Source organism: Baudoinia panamericana (genome assembly GCF_000338955.1).
Source record: "Baudoinia panamericana UAMH 10762 unplaced genomic scaffold BAUCOscaffold_4, whole genome shotgun sequence".
NCBI classification, from domain to species: domain Eukaryota; kingdom Fungi; phylum Ascomycota; class Dothideomycetes; order Mycosphaerellales; family Teratosphaeriaceae; genus Baudoinia; species Baudoinia panamericana.
The window spans coordinates 1,257,895-1,276,074 of NW_006911260.1; the positions used below are offsets into that span (position 1 = coordinate 1,257,895).

General features: G+C 55.1%; 9 protein-coding genes across 9 annotated transcripts; 6 read left to right on the forward strand and 3 right to left on the reverse strand.

Moving 5' to 3' along the window:
* Positions 1-138: 138 nt before the first annotated feature.
* On the forward strand, positions 139-1,464 carry BAUCODRAFT_23135 (uncharacterized protein; the record flags this gene model as incomplete). The annotated part of the gene is made up of 1 exon (XM_007676125.1): positions 139-1,464. One exon carries the CDS (start codon positions 139-141, stop codon positions 1,462-1,464), a length of 1,326 nt encoding a protein of 441 aa, XP_007674315.1.
* Positions 1,465-2,487: 1,023 nt separating this feature from the next.
* On the reverse strand, positions 2,488-5,731 carry BAUCODRAFT_23136 (uncharacterized protein; the record flags this gene model as incomplete). The annotated part of the gene is made up of 2 exons (XM_007676126.1): positions 2,488-2,628; positions 2,693-5,731. The coding sequence occupies 2 exons, from the start codon at positions 5,729-5,731 to the stop codon at positions 2,488-2,490; spliced, it is 3,180 nt and encodes a 1,059-aa protein (XP_007674316.1).
* An 878-nt stretch (positions 5,732-6,609) lies between these two features.
* On the forward strand, positions 6,610-6,957 carry BAUCODRAFT_23137 (uncharacterized protein; the record flags this gene model as incomplete). The annotated part of the gene is made up of 1 exon (XM_007676127.1): positions 6,610-6,957. One exon carries the CDS (start codon positions 6,610-6,612, stop codon positions 6,955-6,957), a length of 348 nt encoding a protein of 115 aa, XP_007674317.1.
* A 100-nt stretch (positions 6,958-7,057) lies between these two features.
* On the forward strand, positions 7,058-7,336 carry BAUCODRAFT_121220 (uncharacterized protein; the record flags this gene model as incomplete). Its single annotated transcript, XM_007676818.1, has 1 exon — positions 7,058-7,336. The coding sequence occupies one exon, from the start codon at positions 7,058-7,060 to the stop codon at positions 7,334-7,336; it is 279 nt and encodes a 92-aa protein (XP_007675008.1).
* A 152-nt stretch (positions 7,337-7,488) lies between these two features.
* On the reverse strand, positions 7,489-7,854 carry BAUCODRAFT_121221 (uncharacterized protein; the record flags this gene model as incomplete). Its single annotated transcript, XM_007676819.1, has 1 exon — positions 7,489-7,854. The coding sequence occupies one exon, from the start codon at positions 7,852-7,854 to the stop codon at positions 7,489-7,491; it is 366 nt and encodes a 121-aa protein (XP_007675009.1).
* Positions 7,855-7,883: 29 nt separating this feature from the next.
* Positions 7,884-8,621, reverse strand: BAUCODRAFT_121222 (uncharacterized protein; the record flags this gene model as incomplete). The annotated part of the gene is made up of 5 exons (XM_007676820.1): positions 7,884-7,904; positions 7,961-8,055; positions 8,115-8,230; positions 8,282-8,307; positions 8,619-8,621. 5 exons carry the CDS (start codon positions 8,619-8,621, stop codon positions 7,884-7,886), a joined length of 261 nt encoding a protein of 86 aa, XP_007675010.1.
* A 467-nt stretch (positions 8,622-9,088) lies between these two features.
* On the forward strand, positions 9,089-12,461 carry BAUCODRAFT_422566 (uncharacterized protein). The gene is made up of 4 exons (XM_007676821.1): positions 9,089-9,459; positions 9,510-9,589; positions 9,699-9,746; positions 9,818-12,461. The coding sequence occupies exons 1-4, from the start codon at positions 9,410-9,412 to the stop codon at positions 12,448-12,450; spliced, it is 2,811 nt and encodes a 936-aa protein (XP_007675011.1). The 5' UTR covers positions 9,089-9,409; the 3' UTR covers positions 12,451-12,461.
* A 251-nt stretch (positions 12,462-12,712) lies between these two features.
* On the forward strand, positions 12,713-15,757 carry BAUCODRAFT_32383 (uncharacterized protein). Its single transcript, XM_007676277.1, has 4 exons — positions 12,713-12,919; positions 12,971-14,521; positions 14,575-15,151; positions 15,207-15,757. Exons 1-4 carry the CDS (start codon positions 12,791-12,793, stop codon positions 15,548-15,550), a joined length of 2,601 nt encoding a protein of 866 aa, XP_007674467.1. The 5' UTR covers positions 12,713-12,790; the 3' UTR covers positions 15,551-15,757.
* On the forward strand, positions 15,728-16,656 carry BAUCODRAFT_422649 (uncharacterized protein). Its single transcript, XM_007676822.1, has one exon. It carries the CDS (start codon positions 16,015-16,017, stop codon positions 16,345-16,347), a length of 333 nt encoding a protein of 110 aa, XP_007675012.1. The 5' UTR covers positions 15,728-16,014; the 3' UTR covers positions 16,348-16,656.
* The last annotated feature ends 1,524 nt before the right edge of the window (positions 16,657-18,180 follow it).

Consider the following 18,180-nt stretch of genomic DNA (forward strand, 5'->3'; position numbering starts at 1 on the left):
GTACACCACACGTCATCAACGCCGGCTCCGACATGGAGCCATTCTGACGTCCACTTCAGGACAGCGTCGTCACAACCGCCCACGCTAGACGTTCATAACGTCCACCTTGAGGTCGTGCAACAGCCGCGAGCCGCGCTAATGACACAGAATCGCAAAGAGAGGTTCCGAAAGCCAGTCGATCCGCCACCTTTCGTGAAGATGCACGTCGACGCGTCCGCAGACCCTCAGGATACATGGCTTGCTAGTCCCTATCTGTTCGTCATGGCGACTCTACTACAAGGAGAAAAAGGCGACACTATATTGTCGGGCCAGGACACCATCATAGGTCAGCTGTCATCTTCGCTACACCGTTTGAAGGACCTCGAGAACCGCGAAGGGGGATTCTTCGTCTTCGGCGACATCTCAATCCGCAAAACCGGTTGGTATAGGTTGCGGTTTAACCTTTACAACCTGGACAAGTCGTCATTGGCTGCACCTTACGCACACTTCATTACCTATGTGGACTCAAAGCCATTTCAAGTGGTCGCAAAGGGGTACAGCGGGCTACAAGACTCGTCTCAGCTATCCCGATCGTTTGCGGACCAGGGTGTGAAGTTGAAATTGCGCAAAGAAGGACTTAAGAAGCGTACCAGAGCAGACACTGATTACACGCAGCAGTTTGATGGCTTGGCCCGTGAACATGGAGAAGAACGCTATACCTCGCCCACCTCGAAGCGTTCCAAATATGGCGAAGATTTAGGCGCAAGCACGTTTGTCTTTGCGAACCACTTGAGCTCTGTTCACTCCTACCCAGAAGCGAACTTCTTGCCGAGCGGTTATGGAGGACACGGAAGCAGTGCTCCTGCACCCCCTTTGGTCAGCGGCTATCGCCGTCCAAGTATGCAATCCGACCTGTCATTCACGGGTCCCATGAGCACAGGATTTGGCGCCAACAACGCGTACAGACCCTCGCATCAAGGCGTTTCAACAGGATTCGCAACGCATGCATACGGACACACCCCAGTGGGATACACGACCTCGTCGACCAGCCCAGACTACTTCAGCAGCTACGGCAATACTACAGCGTTGAGCGACTCTACCGCTGCAGCAACAATCCCGACGCCTGCATCGTATCAATCGTCCCCTACGTCCAGCTATCCGCATACCAACACCCTAGCTACCGCCTCGTTCAACGGCTTACAACCAGTGCAGCCCATTGAGTCGTCAGCCGATCCTCACTCAACAGCCACCTACGGCAGCAGTAACCAGACCCCACCGTTCGCGCTTGCAAACGGCTTCCCAGCGGATGGCGATAGTCACGGGCAACTGAGCGGCGGTCTCAGCACGAGTTGGCCAGCGCAAGCCTATACAGGCGTACCTGGCGCTCAATTTCCTCCCGTGCAACCTGATGGTAAGAACGGTCTCCAACGTGGGATTAGCGATGTTGACGCATCGTTTTGCGCAGCCCGTCTACCGCATCGCTGAAGCTTCGCGTTTCTTGTTTGGATCAGTTCTCCACGTCTTACCTACCTCGCTCTCGTTAGTGTGCGCCAGGAAGAAAAGCATCGCACTGGCCCGGCGCGTCGAATTGAGCATCTCGATTGTGGCTCGCATGGTCATGCAGCGCCAACACAGTCCTGGAGCTGCATGTACGAAAGAGGACTGTCATGCAGAGTGGTCAGAGGGAGGTGAACGAAGGGAGGTAGATCGAGAGGTGGCGCTCCCCTTCGGCCGCGCTGTTCGGCATGATCGCATGATCATGCCATTTTCGCATGCCAACAGCCTGGGGATCAGGGGTAGTGCTTGCCGAGAGGTAGACGCGGACACCTGTCTGACGTAGGGTGCAGAGGTGGACGCGTCGGCCTTCAGAAAAAATCGGATGCGCAAGGCCACATTGACGTCTCGCCTCAGCGAGCCGAAGCGGGATTGCAAGGGGGAAGGTTCGCAGGCATTGGTGGAGAGAGAGGCATATTGTCGCGTCGCTCAGATAAGACCACGGTCTTAGTGTGCACAAAGTATAGGTATCCTGGGCATAGGATTAAACATTCCCATGCCTTAGAAAGCGACTAGCGCCGGAAATTGACTGTCAAGTCGTCGCAAAAGCCGATCGTACTATATGTGCCAGGGTACGGAGAGCGGGCCTAGGTCTTATAAGCACTAACTATACAGCCTCCCCGTTCGTACCTTTAGCAAGCCATCCGGATGCCCACAGTACAGACAGAGCTCGTCCGCAAGCGTCTCGCCCACTGGCTCGATATTCCACAAGGCTTCTATGCCGCACTCAATCCGTTGCCGAAGCGCACCTAATAAACCATGCCCGACCAATACGTCGATGGTAACTAAATCATAACGCCATCGCTGAAGATGCCGTTCGCAGATGCCAAAGATAGTGCGGTCGTTGCCAAAGAACGCTAGATGTACAGAATGAAAATGTAAGCCCAAATGTCCCAGTATCGCTTGTTGGCAGCTACGCGGTAAGACGGTTGAATGATATGTGATGCTTGTGACTTATGTGGCGGGCAGGGCAGGTGGCGTGCTAGCGGCGCTGATACTACCGATCCCGTTAGGCAACGCCTTTGCGAGCGGACCGTTAGCCTGTCGCAGGCGGCGGACCTCGCTCTCGAGGTGGCGGCGGTGTTCTTGTTCGGCCTGAAATGGATGTCAGTATGTGTTCGCTTGCGTATCCATCGCAGGCGGGACAGGATGGGCTTACCCGCAACAGCTTGATGCCCTCCGCTCTCGACTCCCTCATCATCTTCTTGAACTCCTGGCGGAGAATCATCGTACTCGTGGTCTCTCTGACCCCATTCGACGTAGGCCTTGAATTAGCCGCAGAAGTGCTTGGACTGGGGTCGTTGCCCAGCGATCGAACTCTTTCGTCGCCAAGCTGACCCTCGAGTGTCTCGCAACGATCGCGCAAGCCGTCGATCAGATCTTCAAGCTGATGTCTCTCCTTCTCCAGCTCAACAGACTCCCGCGTAAGCTCCTGAAACGCGTCCGTCATCTCAGTCAGCTCCGCCTCTAGGTTCTTCGTCCGCTCGGAGCTCCCAGCTTGCGTCTTCAAACCCTCGACCTGCGCCAGCGTAGCTTCGTGCGTACCCTTGAGCTCCTCATGCTCGCCAGTCAAGGTGTCATGCAGGCCTCGCAGCCCCTCATGTTCTGCTTGCAATTTCTGAAGTTCGTCCGAGACCTGCTTGTTACGCTCGCTAAGACCTGCAACATCCGCAGTCTGCGCCTCCTTAGCGCGCTCGGCGCGGCTGCCGTACGCCCCATCGAGTTCGGCTCTGGCCATGGTGAGTTCAGTGGACAACCGGACTAGCTCGGATTTGAGCGTCTCCATCTCCTCCTGCATTTCGCCGTGGCGCTGCTCAACAGTTTCCTTAGCAGATGTTACTGATGTGAGCTGAGCATCCATGTCCCTCTGCAAGTCCGCATGACGCTGTTCAGCTGCTTCCCGAGCGCTAACGGCGGATGTCAGCTCTGAGCCAATGTCCCGCTGAACCTCTGCATGGCGCTGCTCGAGTTCTCCATGGGCACTCGTAGCGGCGGCCAGCTGTTCTAAGACCTCTCTATGCTTCTTCTCAGCTTCCGTCGCTTTCGCTGCAGTTTCCACATTGGCAAGGCGAACATTGTCCGTCATTTCAGCGACCTGAGTCTCGAGCTCCTCAACGCGTTGCTGCAAGCTTGCAGCAGTCTCCTGATGCGTTCGGAGCTGGCGGACCATTTCTTCACGTTCCTGCTGCCTAGCATCTATGGTCCGCTTGAGGTCCTCGTACTCGTTCATCGAGTTCTGCAGCTCTAGAGTTGATTGACTTGCTTTGCTCTCAGCCTGCGCGTGCTGAGCCATCACTCTCATGAGCTCCTCCTGAACTACGCCATGGTCGGTTGCAAGCTGATCATGCCTGCCCTGCAGCTCTGTGATTTGCTGGTCCTTCTCCGCGTCCGACTTGCCGTTGAGTTCACGCTGTTGCTGCACCTGGCGACGGAGGATGTCGTGCTGTTCTCGCGCTGACTGTGTCCGATCGAACAAGTGTTGCACATGAGCGCTGAAGGCTTGTAGAGAGAAGTCCTCTTTGAGAGATGCGGTGGAGCTGTTCGAGTGACGCTCTTCGCTTCCGTCTACGAGACTTGGTCTGCGGGTCGTCGCGTCTGACTGTAAGATCTGCCATAACCCGCCTAGTGTTGCCTCGTACTCGTCGACCTTCTTCGTGTGCGCCGCGGCTTTACCGCGGGCCTCCTCGACGCCTCGGCTTGCGCCACTAGCCGCTTCACGTGCCTCATCCAGCTCAGTTGCGTGCTGTTGCAGCAGACCCTCGACCCGCTCCAAACTCTCACCGAGATACTGCAACTGCTGCTGATAGCCATGGCCAGTCGCAGTAGGTGGCTTGCGGAGACTCTCCATGTCCTCCATTCCAGCGCCAAGAAGTAACGTATTGTGCAAGCGCTGGTTTATAGTCTCGAGTTGCTCCTCAACGGCTGTCTGGGTCATATGAGCACCTTCCTGAACACGCGCATAGTGTGCTTGGACTTCTTGCTGTTCCCGGCCCAGGAGCTGCACCTTAATCTGGAGCAGATCAAGTCGGTGTCCTATCCGGACACTCGGCGCATTGTCAAAGTCAATGACTTCCGCCTCCGGCTCGTAGCTCAGACCTCGGGTTCTGTGGGCGTCATCAATAACTTGTCGAAGCTGTTCGTTGAGCTGCTCAAGCCTCGACTGAACGGTGGCCATCTGGTGCGCATGTTCTTCTTCCATCTTCTGCACATCAGCCGACTTCTGGCCCCTGCCTTGATTTGGAAGTGCGCCGGAGAGTATGTCTCGAATACCGTCGAACTCGTCCGGAGCGTAGATGCCGGACACAGCGTCTCGGGTGAGCCGCTGAGGAGCATGGCTGTTGGAACGAGCTGCATCGCCAATGTCGCGCTGTTGTGAGGCTCGCGTAGACTGCTCAACCAGTACAGCGGCTGTATGCCTAAGTAGTTTGCGTTCTACAAGCTGGCGCCTTTCCAACAGGTTCTTGATGGTATCGTGCAGATCATCAACCTTCTTCACACTAACAGCAAGCTCATCCTCAGCCTGATGCAGCGGTTGGCCATTTCCACTACCATTACTGTCCGCACGTCCTCTATGCCCCAGCAAGCTGCCTCTAACTTTCTTCCCACTTTCACCCGGGCTCTGCGGTGTATCGGGTCGCCCTTTGGTACTCGGAGAGTACAGTCGCTGTAAGTTCTGTGCGGCACCCTTGACCTTATTCTCTAAGGTGAGCTTGCGGTTCGCCGCCGTGATTCTGGCTTCTAACCGTGCATGCTCCTTCTTCAATGCATCTACCTCAGCGATGTCAAGCATCTCGAAAGCCCGTGAATCCAACATGGCAGTCTCGTACAGCAAGTGGTGTCCCACAACATCCTGGTTATGCGAACGCATACGCGTATTCAGGCTGATCTGGTGGCTTGCGCGCTCTTCCAACGGGGTATTGTACTCGAAGTCCTCAAAGTGACCATTTGTTCCGCGCGGTGGCATCCAGGCTCCAGAGTTGGCGCGATCAAGCGCCGGCACACTATACTGACTGCCATCGAAGCTCTCATACCGCGGCAGAGGCGTCTCTTGCTGGTCGTAGTAGGGTCCACTCGTCTGCATCGTGGTGATGAGGGTGAGCGCCTTGCGGTCCTCCTTCAACAGGCTCTGCTCACTTTGTGCCAGCGTCCAGCGCGTCTTGTTCGGGGCACCCTGCACCTTGACTGCCCTCCTCGGCATAGAGGGTGACGGCAACGGATTACGAGATCAGACCACGCATGACAGGATCCAATCGGCCCGTTGCCAGATGCAATGTAAGCGTGAAGGATCGTGGAAGAGACCGGTACCGTGATGTAGGGCAGGCTAGAAGGAGTTTGCGGACGATTGTCCGGCCAAGGGGTGTGGTTGTGAGAAATCTGCGAGCCGACAAACTGGACGTCGCTTGGAGACCGAGGTCCCCCTGGTCTTTGCTATTGAGAGTATTAGGTGAGAATCACGGCTGGACGCAGGGGAGACGAGGAATAATGCCAGTACAGCAACCCGGATGGGGAATTAAGAAAGGACGGTTGGAAATACAGAAACGGTTTGGCAGATGTCGACCTGCATCCGCAGCCGTTTGTCGTTACTTCGTGGCTGCTCTTCAGCTCTTGCCATTGGTTACCGCAAAGCCCCCTGAGACGCCTCCATCTCGCCTGTGCACGTGCCCACCGCGTCGCCTCTTAATTGCACGCGATCCTGTCAAGATATGAAGTTGTTGCGCGACAGGCTAAGAACTACCACAACATCGCACCGCTAGAGTACTCAAGGAACGCAAACCCTAGAATGAGCCCTACTCAGGAGTTTAATGCTGTAGATCGTGTACAATGACGACAGGAGCGCATACCCCCAGTCGGATATGCACCACCTTGTTTCCTCACTCGATTCCAATTGCGCCGTATACGTGCCTACCCATGGTCCTTCCTTGATGAAGCTACTTCACAACGAAATCTGGCGAACACCTTGATTTCTTTCAGTTACACTTGGTCTGACATCTTCGATCTGCTATGAGAATGGTAGTTAGGAAGTCCACACTGGCGCCTGGTGGCGTAGCACTGGCTGCCCGCCCGAGTACGCGCGATATGTATGAGTCTGTCATGGGTAACGTGTACGATGCTAAGACAAACCCCAATAGGATTGTTGTTCCAGGCGTAGCGGACCACGCCACGCAGCCTGAGATCGCGAAATTAGTCTCCCAGCATGAACTTGAGCTGTCAGCGAATGATTTCGGATACGGTGAGGGTCCATGGAGTGGCGGGCGTTTGCAGCAGGCACTGGCTCGGCACATGAACAAGAACTTCAAACCTGTTGTCGAGATCCAGCAGCACGACATCCCAATGGTGAACGGAGTCACGACCGTGAGCGAGTTGCTAGGCTGCACCATTGCAGAGCCTGGCGACGGCATTCTGATGGGCAGTCCGATATACTAAGCTTTCGAGATGAATTTTGGAACGAGGGCGAAGGCGCAAGCTGTGTATGCAATGTTTGGTATTTTGGACCAGTTTTCGCCGAAGTCTGCCGCTTGTTACGATGACCGGTTGCTCCAGGCGAAGAGACGAAGGCATGGGAATCCGCGCCTTGCTTCTTTGCGACCCCCATAACCCACTCGGACGGTGCTACCCTCGCGACACAATCATCGCAAGCATGCGGCTGTGCTCGAAGTACGGAATCCATCTCCTGTCGGACGAACTCTATGCCATGTTGATCTACGACGTCTCCAACAAGGATGCCGTTCCCTTTACCAGCGCGCTGTTCTTTGACGGCTCCGAGTACATCCAAAAGACTATCTGCATGTGCTTTATGGCATGAGCAGAGACTTCGGAGCCAGCGGGCTACGGCAAGGCTGCCTTTACACGCGCAACCAGGAGCTATGGATGGCCATATCTGTCATGCGTCAGTTCCAGTGGGGCGGCGTGGCGGACAGTAAAGTGGCGATTCTTGTGCTTTAGAAGGAGATCTGGCTAACTAGCTTCTTCGCTGAACCGCAGAAGCGGCTCGCCAAACGCAATTGGCTGACCAAGGAGCTTCCTTCGAGTAAAGGCATAACATACCAGAGTGGGGCTAACGCTGGGCTCTTCATCTGGGTAGATTTGCGGTCCTTCGTAAAGCAAACGGGCAAGGAGGGTTGAGAGGCGGAGAGGGCGATGAGCGAGCGGCTGTTCAATAACAGGGTATTCCTGACGAACGGAGATGGATTGAAAGCTGTGGAGCCAGATTGATTTCGCCTCATATTCTGACACGAGGAAGGAAGTCTCAGACAAGGGTAGAAGCGAGTATCGAGGCGCTTGGGGTGTCACGTCATATATTGCGCTAGCTAGGCATAGCATGATAAGAAACAGCTCGCAATGTTGCTTGTTCAGCAGATTGCTCTCTCAAGCTGTCGAACGGTGTCAGCTCCTGTATAGCGAGGTCAGGCTTGCAGCATGCACGTACCCTCCAGGGATTGCTGAGCTCGAAGCCAGCCGGCGCTTGCGGGTTGTCTGTCTGCCCTCGGAGAAAGCCTGTGAGCCTCCTGTCTCTGTCCATCACTGCAGCGATCGCGCAATTAGCAGGTGAGTCGAGCAGATTGATGAACAGCAGGCCGTACTCTGCCTATCCCACTGATCAATCGAGTGTCTCGCCCTCTTTCCGCCATTCTGCATGTGTCTGATCTTGGAGAGGGCGGCACCGGAGAAGCCGAACATGCCCAAGCAGACTACGTAGCTGCATTCAATTAGTATCCAAGCGGCAAGGAACAGGACGCGGATGGCGTACGGAAGCAGGGCTTCGAATGGGACACCCTAGGCTGGTTGTCAGTGTCTGGCGCGAACTCGGTGGCTTGACGAAGCGTACCATGATCGGTAGACTGCTGGTAACTTCAGGCGCTGCCTGCGCAGTGTCTCGGTCACTCTGATGAACGTGCTTGCCTTCGACGATCGCAATGGGTGGTTTGCCGTGGTGGTGATGTCTCCGCGACCGAGAGGAGGTGGAGAGGCCAGCAATTGCCGGCATCCGCGAAAGTTATGGGACAGCGCGGCGGAAGCCACGACATCTGACCAGGCGCTGTCGGTGGTCAAAGGGGAGTAGGACAGCGACCACAACAATTCATGACCATCGCAGACCATCACCAAAGCATTCTCCAGTGTGTCGCATCCATCTACAGACCACTAAGAAATTCATCACAGCGGCCGAAGCACGCCTGACCCTTTGGCAGCCACCTCCGCTCCTGCGCTCTCCGACTGCGTGCTACAGGCGACCAACTAGGCGGCGCAGAGCGCAGCTTGTACCGCGGACTGGTGAAGAGACACCCGATTGACTCATACACCGGTAGCTGGAAGCACAAGCTGCAACGCTACCATCGCAAGTGGCACTCAACACTGAAACCGCGGCCCAACACACGGGAGCCACGGAGGGCTAGGTGCGCGATCACATGGTTGTGAACGCGCCGATGATCGTACATAACAGGAATCGACGCGTTTAGGGTGGTTCGATAGGGCAACCTGGCTACTGTTGTGGTGAATCGAACCGCGACCGCGCCCACGCCCACGAGGCTGCGGGGGCGCGGCGTGCATTACCAGGCGCGAATGCAGGAGATGGAGCCTGGACAAACTCCGGAAGAGGAAGCAGATGTCGACGATGAGCAGGATGCGGAGGGTGAAGATGACGAGCAGGATGCACGAGCAGAAGAGGATGAAGGCTCAGACGCTGATGCGGAGATTGCAGAGGAGGAGGAAGACGACGAGGACAATGAAGGCGAGATCGTCGGGGCAGTGAAAACAAGAAGTAGACGAATACCACGGAAGCAGGCTGAAGAAGAGGAGTCGGAAGCGGAGGTTGACGTGGAGGAACCGGAGTCAGAAGACGAGAGCGTCAAGTCTGTCGAAGAGGACTGGGAAGCTGCAGATGATGCTGGCGAGGATGTCGAAGTCGGGAATGCAACGGCTAATCGCTGCGTGTGAGTGAACGCAGCCACCCGCGAGATAACTCGGCTGACTTAATACAGGTTCTGCCGCCAAGATGAGGAACACGATCCAGGCGAAGACTTCGAGGAGTATCTGGCATGTTCAGTGTGCGGCGACAATGGTAAGTGCTGCGTCAAGAATACAGCGGAAAGACATGTATCTGCATGAAAACGAATATGAAAGATACATGCAAGTGCAGTCAGGGTCCAGACGCTGACTCGTTCCTGCAGCGCACCGATATTGTGCTAGAGAAGCCGGATCGCTAGCTTCCGACGAAGGTACGTGATTGCGTGCATTGACATGCGCCGTGCCAAGCATACAAGACAGCTCTCACTAAAAGGTCATACAGATGCTTCCAGGTGGCGATGCAAGGATTGTGTGTCGAATGGCCTCGAGGCCGACTTCAAGGATGTTCCCAAGGTGCTATCGTCAGCTCGACGCCGCTCCTCTGCCCCTCGGATGGCACGCGATCTACTACCGGCAGCGCGAGGTGGCATCAGGCCAGACTCGCACTCTGTATTCAACACTCTCATACTTGACGAGGACCCAATGGACGGCTCCAGATCGTTGCGAAAGCGTAAGACACCTTCAGCGGACGGCGATGACAATTCACGAGCACCAGCTCGCAAGCGAAGGAAAGCAGACACTCCGGACCACGGATCCAGCATGCTAAACGGCGTTGATCACGCAGTCAGCAGTGTAAATGATGCCGTGGACGCGGATTCGCCAAGGTCACGCTCTGGGCGTCCCCAACGCAACATGAAGCCCCGGCACAAAGGCGTGCGTATCGTCCGCTCGACCGAAGATCCCAGGAGTCTCGTTATTGCCTTGCCGGTCAGCGCTGCACAATGGGACCAGATCGAGCGTGAAGTGCAGAAGAAGCAACGGCGCCGTGAGCGAGATCGGTTACGTCGGGCGCGAAATAGTCGCCGAACTGCAACCGCCGAGCCAGAGGAGCCTAGTCACTTCCCAGCGGTGCAAACGACCATCTATACTAACCCCTTCTACGCATTTCCGGACCGGGAAACGGACGAGAACAAGGGCAAACCTTACGGTGGCATCCTCACCGACGCCGAAGCTGACACCACCCGCACCTACCCGCTCGATGCGGATCGTCAAGCGTTTCAAGACGCTCGCACGAAAGCTGAACAGGCGTGGAAAGACAAGCTTGCTGCACAGAATGGCGAGACGCCTGCTCGCTCGAAGACAGCTGGGCCGGCTAGTAAAATCAAATGCATTAACTTCGGGCAGTATGAGATTGACACTTGGCATGCTGCACCTTACCCAGAGGAATACAGTCGCAACAAGCACCTCTACATCTGCGAGTTCTGCCTCAAGTACATGAGCTCAGACTACGTGGCTTGGCGTCACAAGCTGAAGTGCTCAGCCAAGTATCCACCGGGCGATGAGATTTATCGCAGCAAAGTCACGAACCCGGAGACTGGCGCTGAGACTACACTTTCATTCTTCGAGGTTGATGGTCGGCGGAATCCGCTCTACTGTCAGAATCTTTGCTTACTGGCCAAGCTATTTCTGGGCTCGAAGACGCTTTACTACGACGTCGAACCATTTCTCTTCTACATAATGACGGAGAACGACGAGTTCGGCTGCCATTTCGTCGGCTACTTTTCGAAGGAGAAACGAGGCTGCGGTCCTCCGCCGCCACCCAACATAAATAATGTATTTGACAAAACCCAAGACGCACAAGCTAGTGGCGGCGCAAACGCGCTGGAAGAGCCAGCTCTCGACCCTGCGTTTAACAACCCAGGCAACAATGTCTCTTGCATTCTCGTGCTGCCCGTGCATATGCGACGCGGCTTCGGCAGAGTTCTGATCGAGTTCTCTTATCTCCTGACCAAGTTCGAGGGCCGTACTGGGTCACCGGAGAAGCCACTGTCGGATATGGGCCTGGTGTCATATAGGTCGTACTGGCGGAACGTTCTGTGTTCGCTGCTGCTTCAGTACAAAGATCAGAACGAAGCAGCAGAACATGAAGGCCAACTGTCCATCTTGCAAATCGCACGCGAGACTGGCATGACGCCCGACGACATTATCTCTACGCTCGAGGCTTTGCGCTTTCTAGTCCGCGATCCCATCACACGCCAATATGCGCTTCGGCTGGACTACGACTACATGAAGGAGTATGTCGAGAAGCATGAGAGAAAGGCGCACATCAAGCTTGATCCGGAGAAGCTGTGCTGGACACCGTATGTGATGGGCAAGCCGAGCAACTACTTCGCGATGGGAGAGGAGGCGAATCAACCAATGCAGACGATGGCGCCAAGAGAAGACGTAGGGATCTTACCGGAGGAGCCCGAAGAGGGCGTGCAGCAGGCCATGAAAGCCAATGCCGAATCTTTTGCGGCGAACGAGGCAACACATGGAGAAGCTACTGAAACCACGGAGCTTGACGATTATGTGCATGTCAACGGAATCTCGTCGACATTGCGCAAGAAGACATCCTCGCCGCTTACGCTCACACCTGAGCCTTCGATGCTGGCTAATAACAGAAGGAGCGGCTCACCTACACGTCGTTCGCCTCGCAAGACACCGAACGGCACCGCTAGCCCTGCGCCTGCGCCCGCAAGTATCGGAGACAGCGACTCACAGCTTGATTCTGCCGGGCCCGTCCCGCCGACGCGCTTCGAGATCTTCCCGCCTATCCCTGGGATGGCATCAGCAAGACGCAAGCCTGGCCGACCCCCCAGAGGTGGCAGCCGCAGGAGCGGTTACGGAACCCCCACCCGCCGGACGGCTTCTGCGCGGTATCGGAGGGATCGCGGTGATAGCAACAGCCTTAGGCGGACGAGGAGCACGCTGGGCGAAGCCGTTATCAATGCTGACGATGTTGCCGACGCAGAGGCAGAGGCCGATGACGCTGCTTTGGACGATGTACTTGCGGCCGCGCAGGAGGACGTTGTTGGTGAGGACGACCAAGCAGACGAAGAGGGAGCGGAAGATGATGAGATCCGGTACGAATAGGTTAATATCATTCGCCAGCGTCTATAGCGCAGTATCTAGGAAGTGACCGCTTGTAACAATTTGCGATGCACGAGTTACATATGCTACGAACAGGATACTCCGTTTCCTTGCATCGAAATCAGTAAATGTGCACAGCAGCTTTGATCGCCTTGTCAAATAGCACCTTCTTAGCTGAATATGCACGGACCAGGCGTCTCCGAAGGGCTGGTCTTGGCATCCCCGTCATTGCGGCAAGGCGAAAGCAGAAGCCTTGATAACAGCCAACACCATCACCACATCAACCACATCACCCCCTCACCATACAGACTCTCACAGGTCACAGTGAGACTCTGCTGTCAAGATGGCGGCCTCAAAAGACTCGCTCTTCCGGAGCGTGGACATGACGCTGACCCAGCTCTACGTGGCTAACGAGATCGGCCGCGAAGTCGTCTCGGCGCTGGGAGAGCTGGGCTGCATGCAGTTCCGTGATGTACAGCTAACGAAGGGAGTGTAAGAATAAGCAAAAGCTAACGATGACCAGCTCAACCCCGATACGTCCGCCTTCCAACGCACCTTCACCCAGGAGATTCGCCGTCTGGACAATGTGGAGCGGCAACTCAACTATTTCCGCTCGCAGATGGAGAAGAATGACATCGGCATGCGGCCGATCTATGAGTTCAGCAACACAATGGCAGCTCCAACCGCCACCGAGATTGACGAGTTGGCCGACCGCAGCCAGAGCCTCGAGCAGCGCATTCAGAGCTTGAATGACAGCTACGAGACTCTAAAGAAGCGCGAGACGGAGCTGACCGAGTGGCGATGGGTACTGCGAGAAGCTGGAGGCTTCTTTGACCGCGCCAGAGGGCAGACAGAGGAGATTCGGCAGTCCATCGAAGAGACTGACGACGCACCGCTCTTGCGCGATGTAGAGCAAGCCAATGGGTCAACTGAGGCGCAAGGAGGACAGCAGAGCTTCAGCGTCATGAACATCGGCTTTGTCGCTGGTGTCATTCCACGCGAGCGTATGGCAGCCTTCGAGCGTATCCTGTGGCGGACGCTACGTGGCAATCTGTATATGAACCAGAGCGAGATCCCTGATGCCATCATCGACCCGGAGAAGAACGAGGAAGTGCACAAGAATGTCTTCGTTATTTTCGCGCACGGCAAGGAGATCATCGCCAAAATCCGCAAGATCAGTGAGAGTTTGGGCGCCGACATTTACAACGTGGACGAGAACAGCGAGCTACGTCGTGAGCAGATCCATGAAGTCAACAGCCGCTTGCAAGACCTGTCCAACGTCCTTGGCAACACCAAGCGCACGCTCGACGCCGAGCTCACGCAGATTGGCCGCAGTCTTGCCGCTTGGATGATCGTGATCAAAAAAGAGAAGTCTGTCTACCAAACACTCAACCGCTTCTCCTACGACCCAGCCCGCAAAACCCTCGTGGCGGAAGCGTGGTGTCCAACCAACAGTCTCGGGCTTGTTAAGAGCACACTGCAGGACGTCAATGACCGTGCCGGCCACAGCGTGCCAACCATCGTCAACCAGATCAAGACCTCTAAGACGCCACCTACTTTCAACCGCACTAACAAGTTCACGCTGGGCTTCCAGACCATCATTGACGCTTATGGCACCGCGAAGTACACGGAAGTCAACCCCGGCTTACCGACTATCGTCACCTTCCCTTTCCTCTTCGCTGTTATGTTCGGCGACTTCGGTCACGGCGCCATCATGGCTCTCGCCGCCATAGCTATGATCTACTGGGAGAAGCCGCTGCAGCGCGGCAAGCAGGATGAACTGTTTGGCATGGCGTTCTACGGCCGCTACATCATGCTCATGATGGGTATCTTCTCCATGTACACTGGACTCATCTACTGTGACGCCTTCAGCAAGGAGCTCAGCCTCTTCCCAAGTATGTGGACATGGAACTTCCCTGACAACTATGAGCCAGGCATGCAGGTGACGGCTCAGAGGGTGGAGGGCTACACCTACCCGTTCGGCATGGACTGGCGATGGCACGATACCGACAATGATCTGCTCTTCAGCAATTCGTACAAAATGAAGCTTTCCATCATCCTCGGATGGGCGCACGTAAGTCTATAACACTGCTACCCTCGGCTACCTGATGCTGACTACGTCGATAGATGACCTACTCTCTCTGCCTTTCCTTCGTCAATGCGCGGCACTTCCGCTCCCCAATCGACATCTTCGGCAACTTCATACCTGGCATGATCTTCTTCCAGTCCATCTTCGGCTACCTCGTCTTCACCATCATCTACAAGTGGTCCGTCGATTGGTACGCTATTGGTCAGCAACCTCCGGGGCTCTTGAACATGCTCATCTACATGTTCTTGCAACCCGGTAGAGTGGATGAGCAGCTTTACCCTGGTCAAGGAACACTGCAGGTAGTATTAGTACTGTTGGCGGTCGTGCAGGTGCCGATCCTGCTATTCCTCAAACCCTTCTACCTGCGGTGGGAGCATAATCGCGCCCGTGCTCAGGGTTACAGAGGGCTAGGCGAGACCAGCCATGTGACTGCTGCTGGTGACGACGATGATGAGGAGGCGCAAGAAGGGCACCAACAGCCCAACGGACGCCCATCCATCGCCGATAGCGAGATGGACGGTGGCGCCATGATCACACAGGACATTGGCCACGGCGAGGGGGAAGAGGAGTTCGAGTTCAGCGAAGTGATGATCCACCAGGTCATCCACACGATTGGTAAGTATCACTTCGCTCCTGAATACCACACTGTCATCTGCTAAACGTGCTCTAGAATTCTGTCTCAACTGCGTCTCCCACACGGCCTCCTACCTTCGCCTCTGGGCCCTCTCCCTCGCTCATCAACAGCTTTCCATCGTCCTCTGGTCCATGACGTTGGCCAACGCTTTCGGCTTCACAGGCGCCCTTGGCGTTTTCGCAATCGTCTGCTTCTTCTTTGTCTGGTTCGCGCTCACGATTGCGGTGTTGGTAGTCATGGAGGGCACCAGCGCGATGTTGCACAGTTTGCGCTTGCATTGGGTCGAAGCAATGAGTAAGCATTTCATTGGCGATGGCGTGCCTTTTGAGCCGTTCAGCTTCCAGGTCATGCTGGAGGAGGAGATGAATGAGTTGATGTGAGAGATCTGTATGGGTGAGTGGAAAGGACGCGAAGTAAAGGGTTGTATATCACAAAGCTATATAGAATGCACTCGTTTCCATGAAAGCCATCAATAACCAATTGGATGGGCGACAAAAAGGGATTGTAATGCTAGCAGTCATGCGAGGGAGGGTCGCCAGCGAGCTTTCGACGCTGGCGCCATCCCGGGTACTACTCGACTTCCACCTTGCATTATGCTCAACCACGGCCAGCTGTTCACGACAAGAAGGTCAAGAGATCCTGACATGTGCGTAACTTCCTTATTCGGTCCCTCAGTGATTACTGAAACCCAAGTGACCGCGTGCCATGTGCGGCTCATGATGAGATCATCATAGACTGCAGGGTAGAGTGAAACTCAATATCTCTCTTCGATTCCACTGTCCACATATCATCTACTTCGTGAGATCACGCACGTATTCCAAACCACAAGCACACGGAAGACAACATGTATTCCATTCGCCGCACTCTGCCTGCAGCCCTCCGCCTCCAGCATCCAACCCGCTCCCTTTCCACGACTCGCGCTCTACTTGCAGACCCACCGCCCGGAAACCAATCGCCCTCAGCCAAACAGCATGGTCGTACAAGCCAGCCAGTAGACGATCCGCAGTCGTCGGCCGCCTCTAGGGACCCAAACTACACGCAGACGGAAGGCGACGACAATCCAATGAAGCAGCCGGATCGACAAGTGCCGAGTGAGCGGAGCACGGGTTTTCATGAAGTGGACGAGGTGAAAGGAGGTAAGGAAGGTCTGGGCGCTAGAAGTGACAAGCCGTCATAGTTGCGAAGTTGGAGACCGCAAGAAATTCCCACTGGCGTTCGCGTGCGATAAGCCACTGCGGAGGCGGTGGCATTGTACCATAAGCATGCATGAGGGAAAGATTGCACTGTGGAGTTATGTATGACTCTGCAAACATTGTGGTAGGCTCTCCATTGTGATAGGCTACGGTGCGCGTGGTAGCAGTGTACGATAGGTACATATATGTGGGAAGGCGTAGTCCCTGACTACTCCGAGTTTGCAGACATTCCCAGAAGATTCGATATGTGAGTAGGTGCTGCGGAAGCGATAGCGTGGTGTCAACGGCATTGGTACGTAGGTGACTGCAACGCAAAGTATTAACTCAGGTATCTACCCTAGGTACAAAAAGCTGCACCCACATCAAAAACAGGGTCCGCCCCTTGTCACGCAGGAGAATAACAGGGTGGCTTCGTGACGTCGTACGTTGGAAGCGATGGCAGACTGTGCGCCGCAGCGGGTCTTGACAATGCTGCGGGCACCATCTCAACCCGGTCACTCGTCCCGTCTACCATTGCGACACCCTTCCTGGCAATTTGCCCTGCCTTTGCCTTGGGATGCCGTAACATTGGTACGCAAGCGGCGAGTGGTCTGTATGTGGGTAAGCTGGAAGGACAGACCATTCGCATGATTTCTGGGACTTACATAGCGATAGTGCTAAGCGCAGCTATGCATAACGTGACAATGCACATGGCGAAGCCAGTCCAATTCGGCACGTAGTCGCCAGCCTCCTCGGTTGGTCTGCAGTACAATTGTTGCTTTTCGACCTTGTCCGCCAACCACGTTAAACAACCAAAGAGGCCAACTGTTGCTGCTGCAAGTATTGTGGCAATCACCACGAACAGTCGCCCGCATCGCAGTTACTGTCTCGTTAGATACATCCTACGCCACTAACGTGCAGCGATGTGGGAGTGGTACTGACCAGACGCGCAGAGGTGGTCATGAAAATGGCACATGCTATCGCCGGGAAAACAATTAGGAAAATGAAAGCCATATTTGAGCGTGCAGACAGCCCCAGCGGCGCTGATGGAGCCTGAGCGGCGGTAGATTTGCCAGGAGCTTAATGGGGCAAGCCAACCGGCGTGTGACCGACAGCTCACGGACATAGTGCTTGGCCAGTCGACATCGTACACAGCATATGCGTGATGTTGCTTGTCCATACCAAGTTGGGAGACGCGATAGTGGATCCCGCGCTCATCGAGCTGTGCGAGCTGCGCTGCAGTGTAGGCAAAGACTTTGTATGACATGGTCGTCGGCTTGTCGCTGTTGAAGGATTGTGACGACAGCTCAGAATTCTTCAAATGCTGATCGTGACGGAATGTCGTGGCAGACTGTCTTGTATGAATGTGTGCTGCAATAGAGTAGTATCCAGTAACGCCGTGCTGGAAACGTTCCTACGAATGCGAATAAGGCTATATTTACGCAGTACCATGCCTGCGACAAGTGTAGCTTGGTCATCAGAAGGCGTGAGTACGGTAGTCTTGCTTTCCATGCTGCGGCATCGTAATGAACGTTTGACGGAAGTGGCGTGAGGTACGGGGCAACGGCAACGCTCATGCGATAACAGACCTAACATGTTTTCACTTTTGGTCAGGGTTGTACGCAATTGCGCTTAGTGTCATAACTCCCGTTCCTGATGGACATTCGTCAACCGCTAGCTAGCTACCCTTCAGCAGCGTATAGAACTAGGACACTTTGAATGTTCCAAGCCAGTTAATTAGTGATCTACTTTCCCAAGGACAACATAAGACGAACATTCCAAGAGTGTTGTCACTACATAATGCAAGTCAGTCGGTATCACTGCCTGTTCGATATTGG